A 24,667-nucleotide genomic window follows, 5' to 3' on the forward strand; every position below is an offset into this window, starting at 1 on the left:
CACAGAGAATTCTTCAAGAAAAGAATATGATCATGGAAAGACACTGCTTATATAGAGTATCCCCATGTGTCAGTGCAGCCTCCATAACAGTGTGTTGCTGTATTTATTAATCCGTTGCCACAGAGATTACTATAATCTGACTCAGAACCCTAATTAATTTTTGGCACACTTAGAAATTGTGACTGTTGTTACCCAGGGAGCCTCTTAAATCAACTCCCCCTTTTACTGCAGTTGCCTTTTTATGGTGTATATCACACTGAGAAATGGATTACATGATCCTTAGCTTTAACGATCCTGCATTAGTTGATCGTGTACTATGGATGTGTATTGCACAGTTTATGAATCATAGGGGAGCTAGGGTATGGATGACAGATAATTTAAACTGAAAATGGTGATGTCTGGGACCTGGTAGGAGGTGAGGCAGAGAAATACAGGCAAAAGTCAAGGCAATGGGATGGAAAAATCAGATATTTATGACAAGCTTACAACTTGTTAGTGAAGCGTAGTATTTAGAAAGAGTACTATCTCATTATTCAAGGAAGTGATTTTTTTTCATAGTACTCTGATCCTCTGATTGCTTCTTCTTCCCTTTTATAATCAGATCCCCTTCAATGTACAAGTGGATGTTTGGGGACAAAGGTGATTTAGTTCTATGAAGTCATACTCTGCATCTAAGATGAATGAAGATCACATATTTAACTTGCCCAATATGTAGACATACAGTGTGAGTTGGCAGGTATAGGGTTTGGCTAACTTCCTGTTATCAACTTGCTTTGGGAGCTGGGTTAAATTATTCAATGTATTAGTATCTCAGTTTCCTCACCTATGAAATAGGATAATAATAAATAATCTTTCTAATTCATGAGGTAAGAACCAAATAAGATCTTCTATTTTGCTCTACCTAAGACATTTGGGAGGCAAGAAGCAGACACCCACAAGGACGCCTGGAGTAAAATGGCATTTGTTTTCAGGTTAGACACAGATGGGAATAGAAATCGCAAGAACCCTTCCTTGAGACAGCCAAAGCTCATCTCTCATTCAAAGGCCATGTGGTCTTACACTCCTGGCATCTCTCATTCTCTCTGCAAGTTGGTTCCATGCCTTACCTTCAAACCATGGCATCCCAGTGAGGTCCTCCCACATGTGGCCCACAGTGGCGACTCTAGACTTGAATCTGTCTTAGGACCTTTCAGCTCAGCTACTATAGAAAGCCACCTCGCCTCCTTATTATCCTTTAGGTATGTAAAGCTTATTTCCACATCAGGGCCTTTGTATTTGTACTTCTTCAAATGCTTTTCTCACAACTCTACGCGTGGTTTGCTCCTTCACTGCATTTCAATCTCTGTTCAAATCTTGTTCTTTTAAAGAGAGCTTCCCGGATCACTCCACTTAATATTACCCCATCTGGTACTCTTTTTCCCCTTATTTACTTTTATTTTCTTAATACCACCTATCATTCTCTGGCATATATTTATTTTTTGTCTATTTCACCCACTAGAAATCAGGTCCATGAGGTCTGGAACTTCGTTGTTGTTGTTGTTGTTATTGTTTTGCTGTGATATGTCCTTTGCTTAGAAAACTCCCTCACACCTAAGAGGTACTCAATAAATATTGATTAATTGTATATATCACGAATAAGTGAATGAATGTCTCATTGCCCCAGATTTGTAATTTCACATTTTTAAGAGAATTTTTAATGGATGCATTTCGTAATTTTCAGAAAAACTGTTTCATCAATTTCCGCCTATAGGTTTCTATCCATGTGCCAGCTGGATAGTCTCATCAGGCAGGGTTGAGATGGGGCCATTTCACATAGTACTGAGCACAGGCACTTAGAGCATGGATGGCTAAGGGAGGCAGATCCCTTAAGGTGGGGCTGGGATGGTGCAATCCTGATGGCACCTTGAGTCTCCTGGAGGAGCAGCTTAGCTCTGAAAGACACAGAGGCCATCTTCCTGTGGCTAAGAATTGCAAGGTCAGAAACTGGGTCAGTTCCTACCAGTACTAGCTCTCTGGCCTTAGCTGTGATTTTCCTTAAACTTTTTATTTACTCTGCATTTTGTATTGAGTTTCCATGAGTAACTAGTAACAGTGGTGGTTAATATTTTTGAGTATTCCTGATGAGTCTAACACTTTATGTGCATATTTATGAAGCTTAACTCCTGGGCTTCTCATAACCATCTTCTGAGGTAGATACTATGATTCACTTCATTGTGCAGATGAAGAAATATGAGAATAGAGAGAAAATAAGTTGCCTAATGTCACTTGGTGAGTAATTAATACAACCAGAATTTGTACCCAGTAAGTCTGCCTCTACAGCTTTATTTAACAAGATTATTTTAATCCACTCACTCCACTGTGGGACTTCGCAAGAAGCTCACATTTTCTTAGAAGTAACATTCTGATGAGGTGACACATATAAATATGATTTCAGTAATAAAGTATTATGTGCCAGCTATTCTCATTAAACAAACATTTAAAATAGGTTAAATATACCTTTGGGTCTGTGCAGTTCCACAGACTTAAGATCTAGTATTCTCCTATGGCCTTTGCATCTCTTTTTATGGATGTGCATTAGAAATTACTTAACTTTTATGGCCCAGAATGGCAGGGGCATAAAAAAGTCACCAATTTTTATAATAAGCAAATATCAAGCCCTAAAATGCTGTGCTCCACATCATGCTTTCTCTTTGGGTTTTGGCAATATGCCCTAACAATACATGCAAAAAAGTGTCTGAAAGAGTCCTAAATAAGTTAAGGTTTACACTGGCAACACGTAACTTTGTTGGGTTTCTTGAGCTCTGTTTATAATAATAATATGAACACACAAGGTATAAGATAAATGTTTGAGAAGGAAATAATTCATTGATCCCCTTTACTTAGCATTTACCATATGCAAGGCACCATGTTAAACACTGAGAGATCCACAACGATACATCAAACAACATTCCAAATTCACGCTGAGCACTTCTTTCTGAAACACAAGAACAAACCTGAAAAGTCAGTATGTGACTGTCCCAAATTTTGGTACTATCATACAGTGCAAGAAGAAAACAGGGATAGGTTTATCCCTTGAATTTATACAGCTTCCCATTGCTAACTAGTAGGTTTTCATGGGAATTTCTAATTTCTCTCTTTAAAAAGGCTTGTGTGTTTCAATTGCACTAAAATTAAGCAGGTGAGAATTTATTTATCCTTGTATACTAAGGGTTTAATGCGGACAAGAAAAAGGCCATGTTTACAAACGCCAATCTATGGATTGCAATTCTTTCGTATCTTTCAATATAGCATTGTTAGTTCTATTTTTGTTTGTTTTTGCACGTGTGCTTTATACAAAAGACTCTGTAAAGTCTTGATTTCCATACTTCTGGTGAAGCTCTTCAAGGTCTTCATGGCTCCATACCCATCAATCATGTGTGCCTCACAGATTTCCTTTGTCAGTAGTACATATCAGTATGATTAATGGTTCAGTGTTCATATTCAGGAACCTGATTGGATAACTGTCGTTTCATTTGTTGAAGCGTATAATTCAAAAAGCATTGATGAAGTTGTCCAAAAAAAGAGAGCAATGCAAGTCCATTTTACTTATTATGAACAACAAAGCTTGGTAGTTTATTAGTGTAAATAGGCTCTCTATGCCGGTGTATTCCCTAGGGATAAACTAGGTGATCGAGAGGGGTCGTTTAACTTTTTAAAGTGATTATACGGCAGCATTACATGGAAGCCCTATTACATGAAAGAGTGAGTATCACACCGGGTTGAAGGCTTCCTCATTGGCAGAATGAGGGCTCATGAGCTGTTTAGTAAAACCTTACTTTTGTTTTGTTTGTGACAGGGAGTACTAATTATTTACATACTTAAAATATTTATTTATTAATTATTAAATTAGTTATTTACTTAGCTAAAGATATGTACTGTTTACGTCAAAAATGACAGAGGTTATTATTAAAAATAAGAAACATCAAATTTGTTTTCAAAACCCCCCTGAAATCCTACAGTCCAAAGATGACTCTTGGTGTTATAGGAGGTCTTGAGAGTGACAGAAGAAACTATAAAGTATCAAAACGCATTGAAGGTTTTCTAGAACCTTGCATTTACCCAATTCCTAGAAATCTGGTAAAAGGTGCATTTTAAGCTAGAACAGGTTTTAGTTTTGTGTTTTTTTGTTCTTTGATAATTTTTTTTATACATCTGGCTATTATTTTGAGGGGAAACAGTTCTCACTGTTTATACTTATCTAAATTTCAAACATATTAAAGATTTCATTTTTTAAAAAAAGCAAAACTATAATATTATTTTGATAAAATGTTAGTATTCTAAAACCTTGGTTTTAGAAGGCCTTTAAAATGTGTCAGAAGCCCAGACTTAAAAAAAAATTTTGGCTGAATATAATAGAAAACTTCAGTATCTCAAAAAGACAAACAAAAAGCTATTAATTCACAGATAAAATTAGAAGAGAAAACACAATGGGAAGAAATGACAACACGTGATAAAGAATTAATTTTTAATATTCTAAAGGTGCTTACTCTTAAAAATTAATAAAAGTAAGATAGAAAGTACAACAGAAGAACATACAAAGATAAATGTTTCTTCACAAAAGGGCCAAATCAGTAACACAGGCTTTGTGTTCAAAGTATTGATAAGTGCATACTTCACTAATGAAGAATCTATAGTATATATTTTATTAGTATTCTAGAAAATTTCAGACAATCAGCAAATGGAATGAATTTTATTATCAATATGCCATAGAAATTCAGTCGTCTAATTTTTCTAGCTTATGTTATGTTGAGCCTGCATGTGGTCTCTCTACCTGGAGGAGGGACAGGATAAGACCAGCAGTATCCCATATGATTCCAAATGGAAGCCCAATAATGTCTTGGAATTTGCTACATCTCATATCCAAACGGTGCTTTATCTACATTAATGGATGAGTTTGTGATTTTAATATGGAAATAAATGAGTGATCCGAGTTGTTCAAAATATAATTTTTGAATATACTTCTGTGATTGATAGTTATGCCTCGATCACTACAAAACTCAGAGTATTATTAAAAAGAACCTTCCCCTCTTTCTTAGCACTAAATTCAGGCTCTTGTAGATCTTTCCCAAGCTCTGCTTTGAGATCAGGTGGTGCTGTGGCATTAAAGTTGCAGGTTTCGGTCAAAAAGTCCCAAAGCAGGTCTCCATTTTCATTACCATCAATAAAGCAGTCAGATATGTCCATGGTGGAAAAAAGGTCATAGCACTCATATTTAAGCCCTAGGTTGTCCAGCATCTGAGTGAGGTCACCTGATGTGACATACTGGCAGAGGTCATTCTGGGGAAAGCGTGATCCGTACTTTTTCCACAGCTTGTCCCAGCCACTGCTTCCTGTGCAATAAAACACAATTCATGTTTTCATTTTTTCTTTCTTTCATTTGCAGTCTGCCAGAAAGTACACTAGATGCTTAGAATAGAACAAAATAATAATCTTGTCCTTTGTGCAGCTCATATTTCAAGGAGTATGGGAGGAGAGAGAAAAATAAGTAAATATATGGTGATAAATGCTAGATGAAAAAGTAATCTGAGTAAATGCTAAGAGGGTTAAAGACTTTGATGGGCTGCTGTTTTAAACTAGGGTGGTCACAGAGTCTGTCTAATAACCTGACATTTGAGCAGAGACCTGACAGCAAGCCATGGAGATATCAGGGGGAAGATGACTCCAGGAGAGAGATGAGCAGCTGCAAAGGACCTAAAGCAGGATGATACTTGGCCCATTAAAGAACTAGCCAGGAAGCCAGTGAAACTGGAGCTGAATGAGTGAGGGCAGAGGGGAAAGTGATGAGGTTGGAGAGATTAGGGGTGGGGAGTGGATGAAGGAACCAGATCACTTAGGGCTCAATGGGAAACCACCGTAATGCTGTCTGATAGAATTTTCTGAACCAATGGACACGTTCTATATCTGCATTGTCCAGCAGGATTGTCACTCACCACTTGTTGCTATGGAGCACTTGAAAGGTGGCTTAGGACTTGAGTTTCAAGTGTTACTGAAGACCTGAATTTTAAGTTTCATTCATTTAAATTAACTTCAGTTTCAACTTCACTACTAAAACATGGTTTCTGTATGGAACAGCACATTAGAATGACTAAATAGACATTTAATAAGGTCACCCTGGCCACACTGATGAGAAGAGAGTACTGGAGCATAAAGGCAGAGGTGGGGAGAACAGCGAGAAGGCTACTGTAATCACCTGGGGGATAGGTGGAAGCGGGTCCCACAGACCAGTGAGCTGGGAGGTGAAGAGAAGTGGTGGGAGTTTTTATGTGTTATACTGCTAGATCCAACAGGGCTCGCCAGCAATTTGGATGTAGGATATGGGTAAAAAGAAAGAATCAGTGATGACCCCAGTAATTTCTGTGTGGGCGCCTGAGAAGACAGAGTTGCCATTGTTGGAGAGGAGAAGAATGAAGGATGAGCAGTTTTGTATCATGAGGCCTCTGGTTTCAGGAATATAGATTTGAGATACTTACTGGACATCCAGGTGGTGATATGAGGAAGGTAGTTGTTAGTCTGGAATTCAGACAAGAATGTTTAACAGTAAAAATTAAAATGGAAAGAAAGCACAGTAAATGATGATTTACTCAAATCAATGATTTTTTACTCTCATCCCTATATAAAAAAATACGCTGCTTTGGACTGACAATAACTAGGTGGATTTCTATAAATATTTTCCCCAAGTTTAGAAGACCTTTTAGCAATGTTTATAGTATTTAATTGAAATTCTAGCCCTGCAGAGAAGCTACCGAATACCTTATCTGAGGGAGACAGACATGAGCTGAACTCTTCTTCTGATGCTTTATGAATGAGATGAGGCTTGTTATGTAGCCTCTCAGAACTTAAATTTCCTCATCTGTTAAATGGGGATTATCAAACTTACCTTGAATACAACTACAAGCATTACATGAGATAATTTAAGTGAATTATTGTGTAATGGTAATACACAATTTAGAGCATGGTCTCTAAAACCCAACTGCCTGAGTATGAAGCCTAGCTTTCCTTCTTACCAGCTTTATGAACCTGTGTCTCAGTTTTATTATCTGTAAAACGGGGGTGATAATATAATCCCTTTATAGACTGCTACAAGGATTCACTGAGTTAATAAAGTAAAGACCCTTAGAACCATGACACAATAGTTAACGTTACTGAAGTGTTAAACTGGATTTGGCAAAAGCAATATAAGAGACAACTTATACTTTCTTTGTGCTTCTAGGATTAAATGTCTTGAGATACTTCTGGTTACCAAGTCCCCTTTATGATCTAGTGAGAGTAACTGACTCTCCAGAAAAATACACAAACAATACATACCCACACAGTTCTGCATAAGATTATAGAATGCTCAAAGACCCTTGGCTTTCATGCACGGATTAAGCTAAAGTTCCCAGATTTAATTAAACTCAAGAGATGAACCAAGACAAATAATAGGCTAAATAATAAATAGCCTAGGATAACTGATGTTCTACTTATATTTCAGAAGAGGGAGAGGTAACTGCAGGATATGTTCTAGGAGAAGGTGGAATTGGAATGAAGCAGAAAGAATAAAACCTCTGTTCAATGAAAATAAATGAGGATTGTGAGTATTTATTACAAAATCTTTTATTCCAAAGACAGTGGATTGTCTTCCTAAATAAGAGTTTGCCGGCAAACAAGACATTACAAGAAAATCAGCATTTCAGTGGTTGAAGAGAGGCTCTGTTATCATCATCATTATTATTATTTTTAACCTGGCAGAGAAAAAAGAACCAAACACTAATTGCAGAAAATTTGCTGGTGTCAGTGCTGTGACTCGGTGCCATTTCTGAGCTGAGCAATTATGCACTTCCCGACTGATGTATTATCATAATGGCTCTCGGTGGGTACAACATATGGTGTTACTTTTGTTTTCAACATGATATAAACCAGATTATTTTTTTCTCACTGCACTAAAAATAACACAAAATGATTTGCCTCCTTCCTTACTCAGGTAAGGAGAGGACAGACAGAAAGCTTCAGTGATCTTCTGGCTCATCTCCCTTAACCAGACAGGCTGCCTTTTAAATAGCAACCCTCCCAAATCGATGCTTGGCTATAACATTTGCAGAAAAAAACATTTCTTTGATATCATTTTAGTGTGGGATACTCCACATTTTTTTAAGAAATCCAACTCTCTTGTTCTTATGTCTCTTCTTTTTTTATCCTCAAATCAAATTTATTTCATCTCCATTATCAGGAATTTCTACTAGTTATCACTAAATGACTATCTCTTGAGTTGGAGTAATTCTGTAATGGATATTTAGAAACACAGAGAAAAGGCTGATTTCCATCAAGCAACATATATTTCCAAAAGCTGACCAGTAAGTTTTGTCATCTAATTCTGATTTCAATTTCTTTTTCTTTCCCTAATTAGTTTTAGTTGTTTGTTCTTTATTGCTTTTGTCTGGCCGCTTCCATTTGCAGTGTGTGTGTGTGTGTGTCTTTTTTATTGAGCCTTTTATTCCTATTTATTAAACTCCATCTGCAGATATCCAGAACTTCCTGTGTTCTCTGATTTCATCAAGTCAGTTTTAGCTGAAATATATTCTCTTTTTTTGGATGTATATTCAGAGGTTATTGTAGTTCTGATATCATAAGGCAGAAATAATAAACAATTATTCAGTTCAATTAAAACATATTTACTGAGTATTGTCTCTGTGCCAAAGTCTTTACAAAGATCTAGGAACAGAGATGAATCTCCCTATCTGCCTCCCTATATACCATGAGTACTCAGTTTTTTGCATTGGAGAGCAGCTATGGATGACAATATTACCCTGAAACAAATGAACATACACAGAAGCATCTTCCCCTTTAGGTAATTATGAGGCAAATTCCATTGAGAAAGTGACCCAAAGAATCTTGATAAAAACAGAACTTAGTATAAACCAATGTGGTATAGATATTCCAAGTTCTGGGAGAAATTTTCAACTTTAGGAAATGTTTCAATCTGTTGAGTAAATGAAAAATGGGGTTTAAAGAATTATAGTTCTGGTGGAGAAGGCAAACTAGGCAATGGTTCCTAAACAGGGGTAAGGAGGGATGTAGATGGAACACCTCAGCTGATGAAGTTTCTCAAACTTGTTTTGTATCCACTGACTAGTCTAGCAGATAGGGATTTGAAGCTATATCATTGAAAGAAAACAATGAGTAATGATTATGTGGATCATTCCTATATGTGTTCACTGACATTGATATGAAAATGTCTGATTGGAAATTTCTTGTGATCAAATTTGTTCCCAATGTTGGAAACTAGACTTGATCTATTTTTCCAAAAGCTGACCAATATATTTCTATTGGGTATGTCAATATAACAAAGCAACTATTGCTATTTTTTTAAATAGGAAACTACCATCACCCTCATCATACACTGAGGGGGGCAAAATTATCTCAGGGAAATGTGTTGTTGTTAAGACAAGTTCATTTGTGCACAGGTTTATCTAGGTGATAGAAATAAAACAAAAGGGGCCGGGCGCGGTGGCTCACACCTGTAATCCCAGCACTTTGGGAGGCCGAGGCGGGTGGATCACGATGTCAGGAGATCGAGACCACGGTGAAACCCCATCTCTACTAAAAATACAAAAAATTAGCTGGGCGCAGTGGCGGGCACCTGTGGTCCCAGCTACTCGGGAGGCTGAGGCAGGAGAATGGCATGAACCTGGGAGGCGGAGCTTGCAGTGAGCCGAGATCGCGCCACTGCACTCTAGCCTGGGCGACAGCAAGACTTCATCTCAAAAAAAAAAAAAAAAAAAAAAAAAAAAAAAGAAATAAAACAAAAGGGAATTAAACTACTCTATTAGAGGGTTGCTGGGTCAACTGGTAGTTCTGCTTTTAGCTCTCTAAGAAATTGCCATACTGCTTTCCACAGTGGTTGAACCACTTTACACTCTCACCAACAATGTGTAAGTGTTCCTTTTACTCCACAACCTCATCAGCATCTGTTATTTTTTGTCTTTTTAATAAATAGTCATTCTGACTGGTATGAGATGGTATCTCATTGTGGTTTTGATTTTCATTTCACTAATGATCAGTGATGTTGAGCTGTTTTTCAAATACTTGTTGGCCGCATCTCTGTCTTCTTTTGAGAAGTGTTTATTCATGTCCTTTGCCCACATTTTAATGGAGTTGTTTTTCTCTTGTAAATTTAAGTTCCTTATAGATGACGGATATTAGACCTTTGTCAAATGCATAGTTTGCAAATATTTTCTCCCATTCTGTAGGTTGTCTGTTTATTCTGTTGACAGTTTCTTTTGCTGTACAGAAGCTCTTAAGTTTAATGAGATGCCATTTGCCAATGTTTTTATTGATTTTAGTGTCTTTGTCATGGAATCTTTGCCTGTTCGTATGTGCAGGATGGTATTGCCTAGGTTGTCTTCCAGGTTTTTATAGTTTTAGGTAGTCTTTAAGCCATATTGAGTTGATTTTTGTATATAGTATAAGGAAGGAGACCAGCTTCAATCTTCTGCATATGGCTAGCCAGTTATCCCACCACCATTTATTGAATAGGAAGTCTTTTCGCCATTGCTTGTTTTTGTCAGCTTTGTCAAAGATCAGATGGTCGTAGGTGTGCGGCCTTATTTCTGGTCTCTCTATTCTGTTCCATTGGTCTATGTCCCTGTTTTTGTACCAGTATCATGCTGTTTGGTTATTGTACCCCACTATAGTATAGTTTGGAATCCTATTACTGGGTATATACCCAGAGGAATGTTAATCATTCTATCATAAAGACACATGCACATAAACGTACATTGCAGGATTATTCACAATAGCAAAGACATGGAATCAACCTAAAAACCCTTCAGCGACAGAGTGGTTAAAGAAAATGTGATACATATACACTATGGAATACTATGCAGCCATAAAAAATAATGAGATCATGTCTTTTCCGGGGACATGGATGGAGCCAGAAGCTATTGGCCTTAGAAAACTAATGCAGAAACAGAAAACCAACTACCGCATGTTCTCAATTATAAGTGGGACCTAATGATGAGAATTGATGAACACAAAGAAGGAAACAACAGACATTGAGGTCTACTTGAGGATGGAGGGTGGGAGGAGGAAGAGGAGCAGAAAAGATTATTATTGGGTAGTGGGTTTAATACCTGGGTGATGAAATAATCTGTTTAACAACCCCCCCTGGACACGTTTACCTATGTGACAAACTTTCAGATGTACCCCTGAACTTAAAATAAAAGTTAAAAAAGAGGGTTGCAATAGAAAATGAGGAGGTGGCATCTTAGCACTGAACTAAGAGGATATGAGGGAAGACTGAGAGAAGTTATGAGAGCAGATTCAACGGAAGTGTGTCCAGATTGAGCAAAAGTGAGGAAAAGAGTCACGGTGGGACCTTAATGCTGAATTCTGTTCTTTGTTCCTCTATTGCCCCCACAAGTCTCAACGTCTGTCAAAAGCAAGAATGGTGTTTTGGAGAAGGAAGGAGGTAGGACAATGTCCATGTTTAAGGCAGTGTGAAACAAGATGAGAAAGGGTGGCTGCAGCACATGCAAGATTTGGAGAGAAGAAATCAAAAGTTGAACTTGGAGCAAGCAGTGGATGGCAATCACCAGGAGCATTTAAGTCTGACCCCCAGGAACCCTCAGGAGTAAAGGAGTGATGATGAGGGGATGGATTACCCAAGTTACTTGAAATGAGAGCTCCGTCATTTACTCTGGATGTTTAAGAGTTAAGTATGACATGCCCATAGGACTGGAGAATCTGGGGACATTCCAGTTATACTAAATTGATGACAATGATCAACATATTTCACAATTCTATTTCTCTTTTCAGATAGAATTATTTTTCACTGCAAAGTAATCATTATTGGGAAAAGTAGGTTTTTAAAAAATTAACTTATATTTTATTTGTTTATTTTCTTAGCATTCTGACAAATAGAGGCAAAAAAAAGCCAAGACATTCTTAGGCTTAGGAGAGAGAGACATAGAAAACCCCAAATAAAATATCGAAATCTTTCTGCTACTTTTGCTAAGTGGTTTTTCTTTTAGGAAGAAATGGATGGCTATAGCTGTGTAAATCTCTTCTAAGAAGAAGTGATATGGTAAAGGAAGGAGATCATCAGAATCTCTTTAATAATCTGTCAAATGTTATTCGTTGCATTCTTACGTCTATTAACAATGTTTTCCTCTTTGGAACAGCTGTCTCCTGTGCTATAAGCAGTAATGAAGAATTGTTAACTGCATATTGAGAAAGTGAATAAAACATTTCCATCATCAAATACTTTGGTTAAATAATTTTTGACTAAAAATACTTTTCAAAAAAAGCTAACTGATTTTTGAGTCTTTACTCCCTTTCTTTTGATTTTTTAATGATGAATGTTTATTTACAGATGGTACTTATGAACCACATATATGAAAAGATGTAATATAATGCAGATATGGTTATCCAGAAATAGCCCTTGAATAAACTGAGATGCAGAGACCAAATTCACATAGCTAGAAGTGCCTCAGTATTCTTGCACCATGTATTAACATACAACACATTTCATCGGGTTTATTTTGGTCTTCAAATTTCTTGATGCCAATAATCATCAATTAATTCATTCATGATACAGCCAGCAGAATATTGTAGCCATAAGGGCACTTAATCAGTTCTCAGTTACTTGTGGACTATTCATGCTCCCTTCTAAACTTCAGGCTGGCTTTGTCTTACTGGTAATATATACTCATAGAAAGCTAACTTCTGGGTGCTCAGATACTTAATTTCTGAAAATATGTTAGAATAAACCAAATATAAATAAGAGATTAGACCTACCATTCAGATGAAATATATTCTAAGATAAAAAATACATGACTTCTCAATGAATTGTTATTTCTGTCTACAATACTTTTTCTGTATGATTGATGAATATCATCAAGAACAGGCTGCCTACAATGTTGATAACTGAGTTTACTCTGCAGTTCTAAATGCAGTTCATAGTGCTTTACTAGCTCAGAGAGAGGTTAGTAGGATGAGTCCAGTTTCCATAAGCCCTTCTAAATGGGAAATGAGACCTCTCCCACATAAATGAGTATTTTTAACTAAACTAGAAATAAAAATAGTATATCTAAATGTTCTCTTGGAGGAGGGGTTGTGTATAGGAGCTCTCTATTGCCAAACTTTCACATAAGGTCAAACCCAGGATTACAAGCTATAACCATGTTTGCCATCTTTAAAGCAATTCTTCATATTTAAGAACAAATCAATTTTTGTGACATAACGGTGTTCAAGTATGGGGTCTGGTGTAACCTTAGGAAGACAGAGTCTGCTGTGTATCTAAAATCAACCCGTAAGTACTGGTAGACAATCCATAAAGATTGCTGAATGAAAGAAGTAATAAATATTGTCCTCAACAATGTCGATGTTTCATTATCTAAAAATGTTTACTTGTGTTCTCTGTGTGATACTTACTAAATCCCTGGCAGCAACTGGACATGCTCACATGCCTCCTTGGAAGATAAAACACCAACACAAAACAAAACAAATGAACTGTTTTTGATAGGTGTTTGAAAAAACCTATAGCAAGCAGTGTTGGTCATGGCTCTAAGAATGCAAGTCAATTAAAAATGATGACATCTGAAATATTTAAACCTTTATTTATTAATAAACATCATAGAGGGAAAAGAAACAAATGACACAAAGTAGGTAAAATAAATGTTTCCTATTTTTAGTCTCATTTAAAATCTTTTATCAGTTGAATTTACTCTAAGCTATATAAAAAGGATTCATATATAGAAGACAAAGACATATTTTCCCAAAAGAAAGAAGTAAACAGATGTTTAATTCCACTATACCTTCTAAATTGAGAACTGTTGTGAATGACTTCCCTAATACTGTGAAAATTAATTGGCTATGATTAGAGGCCAAGGCAAGAATTTCATAATGAAGACAAAATATATAAGCTTCTTTCAAACACAGGAATCCATGTATACACGTATTATTGCTGTTTTAAAATTCAGGCTAAATGAAAATAACTTACCTGACACAACAATAATGAGCATCTTAGCATTGGTACCTAAGAGACTATGGAAGAATTTCAGGGTAGCTGGGATGTCTTTTACATAGTACAGCATCTAGAAAGGAGGAAAAAGAGAAATGAGCTGCTTCTCTATGTTGAAGTCTTTATTGCTTGGGCTAGATACTCCTAGAAAGTTTGATTTTCTAGTTGAGTGAATTTTTACCCAAGAAAACACTTAAGAAATTTAAAGATTAAAGACATTGCATGAAGACATAGAACAATAATGTGAGAAAATATTTGGGGAAATGGAAAAGTATGGTATTTGTTCGACTAGAGTCAAATGGTTTTAAATTTACTCTTTCTGGCTTCCATAGCACAGACATTTATAGCTGGAGACACTTAGTCACCATTCCACACGGGGACATGAATCCTATGCCTATTCTATAATTCGTAAATTGCAGTTCTTCTGGGAGAAAATGGTTCCGGCACCATAAAAACAGACCCCATTTCATGGAACGTTACTTTACAATTAAGCCCTTTGCACTAGCTTCTCCATATGCTCACAGATGCTTTTTTAAATTCACAGAAAATGTGACAGGCTCTGATGATGACAGATTCTGTAGGAAGTTGGACTAAATAAAGCATGAGGTTATCTGCTTGGTCACAGGGTGCTTAGGGGTCAGGACACCCATTTTTAATAATTCTGGATCAATCTCTAGTGAAGTACAGGCCTTTCTACCCAACACAGAGCTTGAACTTATGCATTGACAGTGGGAAATTTTTCCCCATGGCTTGCATCTTTGGACCCCACCCCCATAGACACTTCTTTTTTTTTTTTCAAAAGCAAAATTCTTTTTTTTTTTTTTTTATTATACTTTAGGTTTTAGGGTACATGTGCACAATGTGCAGGTTTGTTACATATGTATCCATGTGCCATGTTGACTTCCTGCACCCATTAACTCGTCATTTAGCATTAGGTATATCTCCTAATGCTGTCCCTCCCCCCTCCCCCCACCCCACAACAGTCCCTGGAATGTGATGTTCCCCTTCCTGTGTCCATGAGTTCTCATTGTTCAATTCCCACCTATGAGTGAGAACATGCGGTGTTTGGTTTTTTGTCCTTGCGATAGTTTACTGAGAATGATGTTTTCCAGTTTCATCCATGTCCCTACAAAGGACACAAACTCATCATTTTTTATGGCTGCATAGTATTCCATGGTGTATATGTGCCACATTTTCTTAATCTGACACTTCTTATATCTCATCTTCATCTTTGTTGGACAAGAATTCAATATTCCATATAGCCTGTCCTTAGAGAATTCATTGCACAAAGGTAAAGTACTTTAGCTATGCCTCTTTCATATGAATGAATGAAATAAAATGGACCTGACCTGTGGATGGCTCTTGGTGCCTTAGGGGCCACACTCCACATTTTCCACCACAGGGACCATAGGCAGGTACCCAACTATAGTGAATCAATATGATCGCTAACAATCTACAATATGACTTGGCTAGAAATGTGGAAGTGGGCCGTAGAATATACCTTAAATTTTTCTCAAAGACAGTGAAATTTTCTGAATTGACAGTGAGGTTGTAAAAGTATCATGAGAGTGTGAGGACTATAATGAGTAACAGAGAGGCAGAGACGCTGCACAGAAAAATGGGGCATAGACAGAGATGGAGAGAGAGGAACAGGATAGAGATGCAGAGGGAAACAGAGTTGCTATAAGAAAGAAGGAACAAACATGGAAGTTTTAAGAGAAATAGGAAAGAGAAGCTGATTCCTGAAATCACAACATTTATAACACAGAAAAGAATGGGATCCAGGGTTAAGCAGAGGGAGTGGTTTTTGATAAGAGGAGGTTTTTGCAATAAGATGGAAGAAGGAGATGATGCACAAATGCAGTTACGTTTGCAAAGTTAGTGGGTAAAAAATGAGTTTCTAGCTGGTAGTTTCTATTTTCTCTATACATTATGAAGTAGGGTCATCAGTTCGGAACGAATGGTCTGGGAGAGACTGCAGGAGTAGTAAGGAGACAGGGGAGTTATGAAATAGTTATGTGAGGAAGTGGGAACAAAAGCAAGTCTAGTAGAGAAATATCTTGGCATCCTGGACAGTGATAAGTACTACCTGACAGGCAAAAGATTTCATCAGCTAAAGAAGCAGAGACATAGAATTGCCTGTATGTGACAAAATTGGAGTATTTCTTCCTTTGACTTCTTATAAGTTTATTCCTTTGGGATGACTATCATTGTAGACCAGGAAGAAAAATAGTGTTTTGTTGTTAATCAAGTGGTATTGCCAAAATATGTACATTTCCCTATGGTAACCAACTTCCAAAATCCATACATCCCTTATGCTATTCAGAAATATTAGTTATCTCTGGAAATCCAGCCCCATGCTATCTACTCAATAGTCGCTCCCTTTCTATAACATGTATGAGTCAGTTTGTTGGATCTGGATGAAGGAAGTAAAAATTTATTGAAGTGAGGCATCATTTAATCTGCCCCTTCGACCATATGTCCACTAGAGAAACACTCCGGGACACTGGTCCACCCAAACCATTAGAGCCACTAGAGAATATGTTATGATGCTATCATTCTCAAATCTCTATATAAACATTCAATGATATAAAAATAAATTAAAGACTGGGTGCAGTGGCTCACACCTGTAATTCCAACAATTTTGGAGGTTGAAATGGGAAGATCATTTGAGCCCAGGATTTCAAGACCAGCCTGGGCAACATAGTATGACCCCATCTCTACAAAAAATAAAAAATTAGTTGGGTGTGGTGGTGCACACCTGTGGTCTTAACTAACCAGGAAGCTAGAGTGGGAGGATTGCTTAAGCTCAGGAGGTTGAGGCTAGAGTGAGCTAAGATCATGCCACCGCACTGCAGCCTGGATGACACAGCGAGACTCCCATCTCAAAAAAAGAAATAAGAATTAAGCCAACATTTTTTAAAATGGATAATCATAGAGGTATTTTGATTAGAGAAAACTGGTTTTTTGAATGTTAAAGAGAATCTTAGTATAATAAACATCTTTATCCTTTATTTGGGCAGATCACGGTCACTTGTAAAATTAGAAATCAGAAGATTTTCATTTTTCTTTTAAAAGTTAGAATAGTAGGTATTCATTATATATATATCTGAAAAGTCTTCTTTCTGAGTATATATTATAATACACATTTCTTACCTGAATCATATGAATAAAGTCCCACTTTTGAAGCTCCTTTTTCTCCAGCATTCTACTTTCATATTCAGATGATGTCTCCTTATGCCAAGCAAACTTTACGTTCTCAAGGTTTGATGTCTTGGCTACAAGCTCTAAAATACAGAGAAGAGGTGACACACCATCAATTTTAATTGCAAATGTGGAACCCATTTCCATTTAGAATTTTAATGCAATCAATGTTATATACAAACAGATAGAAAGAACATTTTTCTTTCTTATGTCTGGGAGACCAGAGAGTTCACACTGCTTTTTTTTTTTTTCTAGTATTTAATGATATTAGAGGTGAAAGAAACAGTCAGTAAGAAATAATTACAAGAACCCTGGGCAGACATAGGTTATATTGTCTTAGTATTAATGAAGGGTCAACTGGTGAATTTTATCAATGGAAAGTGAATTGGAAACATGATATGTTTGTATAATTCAGGAGTAGGCAAACTACAGTCTAAGGACTATATCTAGCCTGCTACTTATTTTTGTATGAACTGCAAGCTAAAAACATGTATTGTTCTACTTCCTGACTTTGTGTCACTGCCATTCATGTTTCACGTCATTATATTTTTGAATGATTTAAAAAAACAAAAGAAGGATGCTAATTCATATGTGAAAATGATACAAAATTCAAAATTTAGTGTTTACAAACAAAGTTTTATTCAAACATACCCATGCTCGTTAGTTTACCTATTTTTTTTTTTTTTGGCTGCCTTTGTGGCACATGGTAGGTTGATTAGTTGTGACAGAGACTGGATTGACCTTCTGAATCTAAAATATTTACTATTTGGCCTTTGCCAGGAAAAGTTTGTGAACTTTTACTGTAACCCACTAAACAAAAGCTCTTTCAGGTTGGTTTAAATAATTCTGGATCAATGAATGAATCTGTACCTAAGCATAAACATCAAAAGGTAATCATTGATGACAACTGGGGAATGGATGAAGCATCAATAGAAAAGGGAGTTTATTATTCACTGTTCACATTTCGAGATGTTTAGTCATGTCTGCCAAGAACTAATTCAGTTCTTCTCCCAATAAGCTTGTGAAGAGCATACCACAGTAACTATATTATTAATCCTTCAAGGGAACAATTTGAGTTAAGTCTTTTGGGATAGGATCTGGTGCAGAGGACCAGGAGTTATAGGTACCTTTGTATTTGCCAATTTGTTCAGCACTTGGCTCAACAACTTCATTGTTGATACGAACTCCTGGGTATTGAGCCTGAATTTTGGAGAGAATTTGAAGATCAATTTCACCTAGAAGATAAACATATGGGACAGGTCACATCCTTCCAGCAAGAAATGATTAAAAACAATTTTAGCTGATTTATTATCTGCCCTACCTTTACTAGGAAAGCCTAGCATAAATAAAGAATAATGTTCAACTGCTGCCCTGCCATGATGCCTGTGATGCAGAACAGCTAGGTTCTAAGTAGGCATAGTAATGTGACTCAGGGAGGGCTGTGAGTGCCATCCATTCGTTTATATGATCTTTAACATCTATCACTATATTTCATCAAATCAAAGATGCTGTTGATTGTAGAAGGAAATTAACCCTTATTTTTGTTTCACCAAGTTAGAAAAAAGCCACTGTCAATTATAATTTTAAGATTTGATCAACTGGAGAGCATAACAATATCAGAGGTATTAAAACATGACAAAAAATGCACCTCAGAACTGGCAGAGTAGGCTAGGCCAGAAGAATACAAAAAAAAATGTCAGATTAAAAAAAGGGTACAAGCATATGTCAGGTAAAATAAAGAAGAAAAACATGTCAGATATCTGCCCTCATAAACACTATTATCTGTGACACAGACACAGAAATAGCCCTGGCTCAGTTGAATCAAGTTAGGAAGAGGAAAGAGAACATATGAGGAGAGGATGAGAGATGATGCCAGAATGATGGTGCTTCAGGGGGGAAGATCACTCATGAACTCTGTCACTCCCAGGGTAAGTGGGAGTTAGCCCAGAAACTGTGGGGAAGTGAAGGATTGCAGGTACAGGGGACAAGATGACAGACGCACACACAGAAAATAGAAGAGTATATTTGGAACTACTAGCAGTCTAGATTTCTTAGAATATTGAGCAAGAATCCCTGCCCTCGTGAAAATTCAGCCTGTAAGGGATAGTATAAGAGAGATGACAATAAGTCAGATGGACTTGAGTTTTAAACCTGTCTTCTTCGCTTACTTGGTGTATATGACTTTGGGCAATTTGCTTTACCTCTCCAAGCTTCTTTTTTTAATTAGAAAAATAAAAATAATAATAGTACTTAATTTATTAGTTGTGAGGGTTAAATGAGGTAATGCAAATAATGCACAGTGCAAAATAAAGTTGGCACTGAATAAATGTTAGCTGTTCATTATTTTTATTGTTATCTTGAGTCCATCTCTTTGAAAATATCTCTTTTCTCCCTATTGCTGATGCCTCTAACTTATGTTTTGCACTTTTATTCAATTAGGTTATGATGTTGACCTTCATTAAAATGGAAATGCCTCCTGGCAAGATTAGCATAGGAAAATGATGTTAGTCTTTAACATTTGGCATAAATGACATTAACAGAACCTTTCCAAGGTTGCACATAGCAGGAAGCAAAAGCAGAGGTCATAAGACTGGGAGGTCTGGAAGGAAAGAGATGAGGAAGATAAACCAGGAACAGAAGATGCTAAACTAGGAAAAGACAGCGGTCCAGGGGCATATGAGAGTCCCAAGTACTGGCAATAGGAGATGGCGTACATGGTGTGTGTGGAGGGAAGGAGGGAGAGTGGGAAGGAAGCTGAAATAGAGTATGAAGTCACTTATGTGACAATTTTCTTCACAGCCAGCCCTACCTACTTGAAATCTGTATTTCTTCACTGATGACTATAGCGGCCATTTATTATTGGCCACCTACTATTTGCCAAACACTGTGCAAGGCTTTTTACCTGGAACATCTCATTAATCCTGACAGCAAGTTCCATGATATTAATATTCCCAACTGGATTAGGTGATTTGAGTATGTTGACATTCAAGGGATATTGATATACCTGAAGTTTAAGTCACATTTGTCTAAATCTACAATGTTTGTTCTTCTAATTCAACTAAGAAGTAGAAAGATAACAAATGCTAAAAAGACATGAAAAGCCTTTTATTCTGTTCGGCAACTATTTTGAAGGGAAAAAAAGATAAGTAAGACAAAAGGCTGATAAAAATAGCTGTGGGCTAATGGGAAATAGATTCCAGTTTGCCCCCAAAAGACTAGAGACCAAAATTTTCTGTTCTTGCCTCATATTAACTTAGCCATACATTTTAAATGAAAAATTATCGATTGTGAGGATCTCAAATTCGAAATTTTGAAAAAGATAACTGAAATGCAATTATATCCCCTCAGGGCTTGACGAGCTCTCCTCCAAAGATGGACCTAGACATTTCAGGTTGGCCTGGTTGGCAAAATATATCTAGCACAGCCTGGGACATGTTCAGAGCCAGGCAGTCCCTCTTCCTGGGGCACTGATAGAAGACACAATGCTAGAGTCACAATTGACATACGGAAACCACTGGTTTGCGTAACAGCCTCTAGAGTATAAGCTCATGGGTGCTGGATTCCTAGCAAAAATAAATTAAGTTTAAGAAGAGGTGATAATGCAACTATTTCATTAAGAGTCAGTTAGAACATAAAATCTATTTCTGACCTCATAAGTAGGGCGACCATACTCGTTTGTCAGGGACATTTCCATTTTATCCCTGTTGTCTCAGTGTCCATGTGCTTTTGTCTTTTGGTCCTAACTTGTTCATTTTTAATAAAATATCATTATGTTTTGGAAGTAGTTTTTAAAAAAGAACATTTCATAAATTTACTAATATGAGAAACTTGTTTAATACATATTAATTTCAAAAATTATAATAATTTTAATTGTTTTACCTACTCTCTCCAATTCACTCTCTAAAGTACCCTACATTGGACAATAAATGATACCACTGTGCTCATAGGCACTTATATTCTGTGCTTTTTTAAATTTCTTCTGAGAAAGAATGGAATATACATGCAGAATGTACAGGTTTGTTACATAGGTATACATGCACCATGGTGGTTTGCTGCACCTATTGACCTGTCTTCTATGTTCCCTCCCCTCACCCCAAACCCCCAACAGGCCCTGGTATCTGTTGTTCCCCTCTCTGTGTCCATGCACTCTCATTGTTCAACTGCCACTTACGAATGAGAACACGCGGTATTTGGCTTTCTGTTCCTGTTAGTTTGCTGAGGATGATGGCTCCCAGCATCATCCATGTCCCTGCAAAGGACATGAACTCATTCTTTTTTATGGCTGCATAGTATAACATGGTGTATATGCACCACATTTTCTTTATCCAGTCTATCACTGATGGGCATTTTGGTTGGTCCCATGACTTTGCTATTGTAAATAGTGCTGCAATTAGCATACATATGCATGTGTCTTTATAGTAGAATGATTTATATTCCTTTGGGTATATACCCAGCAATGGGATTGCTGGGTCAAATGGTATTTCTGGTTCTAAATTCTTGAGGAATCCCCATACTGTCTTCCACAATGGTTGAACTAATTGACATTCCCACCAACAATGTAAAAGTGTTCCTATCTCTCCACAGCCTCGCCAGCATCTATTGTTTCCTGATGTTTTAATAATTGCCATTCTGACTGGTATGAGATGGTATCTCATGGTGGTTTTGATTTGCGTTTCTCTGATGATCAGTGATACTGAGCTTTTATTCATATGTTTGTTGGCCACATAAATGTCTTCTTTTGAGAAGTGTCTGTTCATATCTTTTGCCCAGTTTTTGATGCAGTGGTTTGTTTTTTTCTTATAAATTCATTTAAGTTCCTTGTAAATTCTGGATATTAGATCTTTGTCAGATGGGTAGAGCACAGAAATTTTATCCCATTCTGTAGGTTGCCTGTTCACTCTGATGATAGTTTCTTTTGCTGTGCAGAAGTTCTTTAGCTTAATTAGATCCCATTTGTAAATTTTGGCTTTTGTTGCAATTGCTTTTGGCATTTTTGTCATGAAGTCTTTGTCCATGCCTATGTCCTGAATGGTATTGCCTAGATTGTCTTCTAGGGTTTTTATGGTTTTGGGTTTTACATTTAAGGCTTTCATCCATCTTGAGTTAATTTTTGTATAAGGTGTAAGGAAGGGGTCCAGTTTCAGTTTTCTGCATATGGCTAGCCAGTTTTCCCAGCACCATTTACTGAATAGGAGATCCTTTCCCCATTGCTTGTTTTTGTCAGGTTTGTTGAAGATCAGATGGTTATAGATGTGTGGTGTTATTTCTGAGGTCTCTGTTCTGTTCCATCGGTCTATATGTCTGTTTTGGTACCAGTACCATGCTGTTTTGGTACCAGTACCATGCTGTTTTGGATACTGTAGACTTGTAGTATAGTTTGGAGTCAGGTAGCATGATGCCTCCAGCTTTGTTCCTTTTGCTTAGGATTATCTTGGCTATATGTGGTCTTCTTTGATTACATATGAAATTTAAAATAGCTTTTTCTAATTCTGTGAAGAATGTCAACGATAGTTTGATGGGAATAGCATTGAATCTGTAAATCAATTTGGGCAGTATGGCCATTTTCATAATATTGATTCTTCTTATCCATAAGAAGGGAATGTTTTTCCATTTGATTGCATCCTCTCTTATATCCTTGAACAATGCTTTGTAGTTCTCCTTGAAGAGGTCCTTCGCATCCCTTGTTAGCTGTATTCCTAGGTATTCTATTCTCTTTGTAGCAACTGTGATTTGGAGTTTATTCATGATTTGGCTCTGTTTGTCTATTGTTGGTGTAAAGGAATGCTTGTGATTTTTGCGCATTGATTTTGTATCCTGAGACTTGGCTGAAGTTGCTTATCAGTTTAAGAAGTTTTTAGGCTGAGATGATGGGGTTTTCTAAATATACAATCATGTTGTCTGCAAACAGAGACAATTTGACTTCCTCTCTTCCTATTTGAATACCTTTTATTTCTTTCTATTGCCTGATTACGCTGGCAAGAACTTCCAATACTATGTTGAATAGGAGTGGTGAGAGAGGGCATCCTTGTCTTGTACTGGTTTGCAACAGGAATGCTTCCAGCTTTTGCCCATTCTATAAGATATTGGTTGGGTAAGTTTGTCATAAATAGCTTTTATTATTTTGAGATATGTTCCATTAATATCTAGTTTATTGAAAGTTTTTAAAAAGAAGAGATGTTTAATTTTATCCAAGGCCTTTTCTGCATCTATTGAGATAATAATGTGGTTTTTTCTTTCGTTCTGTTTATGTGGTAGATTATGTTTTTTGATTTGTGTATGTTGAACCAGCCTTGCATCCCAGGGATGAAGCTGACTTGATCGTGGTGGATAATTTTTTTTATGTGCTGCTGAATTTGGTTTGCCAGTATTTTATTGAGGATTTTCCCATCGATATTCATCAGAGATACTGACCTGAAGTTTCCTTTTTTTGTTGTGTCTCTTCTTGATTTTGTTATCAGGAAGATGCTGGCTTAATAAAATGAGTTAGGGAGGAGTCCCACCTTTTCAATCATTTGTAATAGTATCTGAAGAAATGGTACCAGCTCCTCTTTGTATTTCTGGTAGGACTCAGCTGTGAATCCATCTGGTCCTGGGCTTTCTTTGGTTGGTAGGCTATTAATTACTGCCTTAATTTCAGAACTTGTTATTGGTATATTCAGGGATTCGACTTCTTCTTGATCTAGTCTTAATAGGGTGTATGTGCCCAGGAATTTAACCATTTCTTCTGGAGTTTCCAGTTTATTTGTGTAGAGGTGTTTATAATATTCTCTAATGGTAGTTTGTATTTCTGTGGGGTCAGTGGTGATATCCCTTTTATCATTTTTTATTGTGTCTATTTGATTCTTCTCTCTTTTCTTCTTTATTAGTCTAGCTAGAAGTCTATTTTGTTAATTTTTTCAAAAAGCCAGCTCCTGGACTCATAGATTTTTTTTCTTTTTTTTGAGGGTTTTTGGGTCTCTATCTCCTTTAATTCTTCTCTGATCTTAGTTATTTCTAGTCTTCTGCCAGCTTTTGGATTCGTTTGTTCTTGCCTCTATAACTCTTTTACTTATGATGTTAGGGTGTCAACTTGAGATCTTCAAGCTTTCTGATGGGGACAGTTAAGTGCTATAAATTTCCCTCTTAACACTGCTTTAGTTGTGTCCCAGAGATTCTGGTACGTTGTCTCTTTGTTTTTGTTGGTTTCGAAGAACTTCTTGATTTCTGCTTTAATTTCATTATTTACCCAGGAGTCATTCAGGAGCAGGTTTTTCAATTTCCATGTAATTGTGTGGTTTTGAGTGAGTTTCTTAATCCTGAGTTCTAATTTGATTGCACTGTGGTCTGAGAGACTGTTATGATTTCAGTTCTTTTGCATTTGCTAAGGAGTGTTTTATTTCCAATTATGTGGTAGATTTTAGAATAAGTGCCAAGTGGCATTGTGAA

The 24,667-nt window shown here is 36.8% G+C and overlaps 1 protein-coding gene across 1 annotated transcript in view; it reads right to left on the minus strand.

The window, feature by feature from the left end:
* Window positions 1-2,760: 2,760 nt before the first annotated feature.
* HNMT (histamine N-methyltransferase) overlaps window positions 2,761-24,667 on the minus strand; it is a 51,803-nt gene continuing 29,896 nt past the window's right edge. Inside the window, exons 3-6 of the mRNA XM_030801272.1 lie at window positions 18,370-18,477; window positions 17,195-17,325; window positions 14,018-14,111; window positions 2,761-5,369 (exon numbers count right to left, since the gene is read on the minus strand). Coding sequence (XP_030657132.1) covers window positions 5,014-5,369; window positions 14,018-14,111; window positions 17,195-17,325; window positions 18,370-18,477 — 689 coding nt within the window. The 3' untranslated portion in view covers window positions 2,761-5,013. The remainder of the gene's footprint in view (window positions 5,370-14,017; window positions 14,112-17,194; window positions 17,326-18,369; window positions 18,478-24,667) is intronic.

Source organism: Nomascus leucogenys, chromosome 20 (genome assembly GCF_006542625.1).
Source record: "Nomascus leucogenys isolate Asia chromosome 20, Asia_NLE_v1, whole genome shotgun sequence".
Taxonomy (NCBI): domain Eukaryota; kingdom Metazoa; phylum Chordata; class Mammalia; order Primates; family Hylobatidae; genus Nomascus; species Nomascus leucogenys.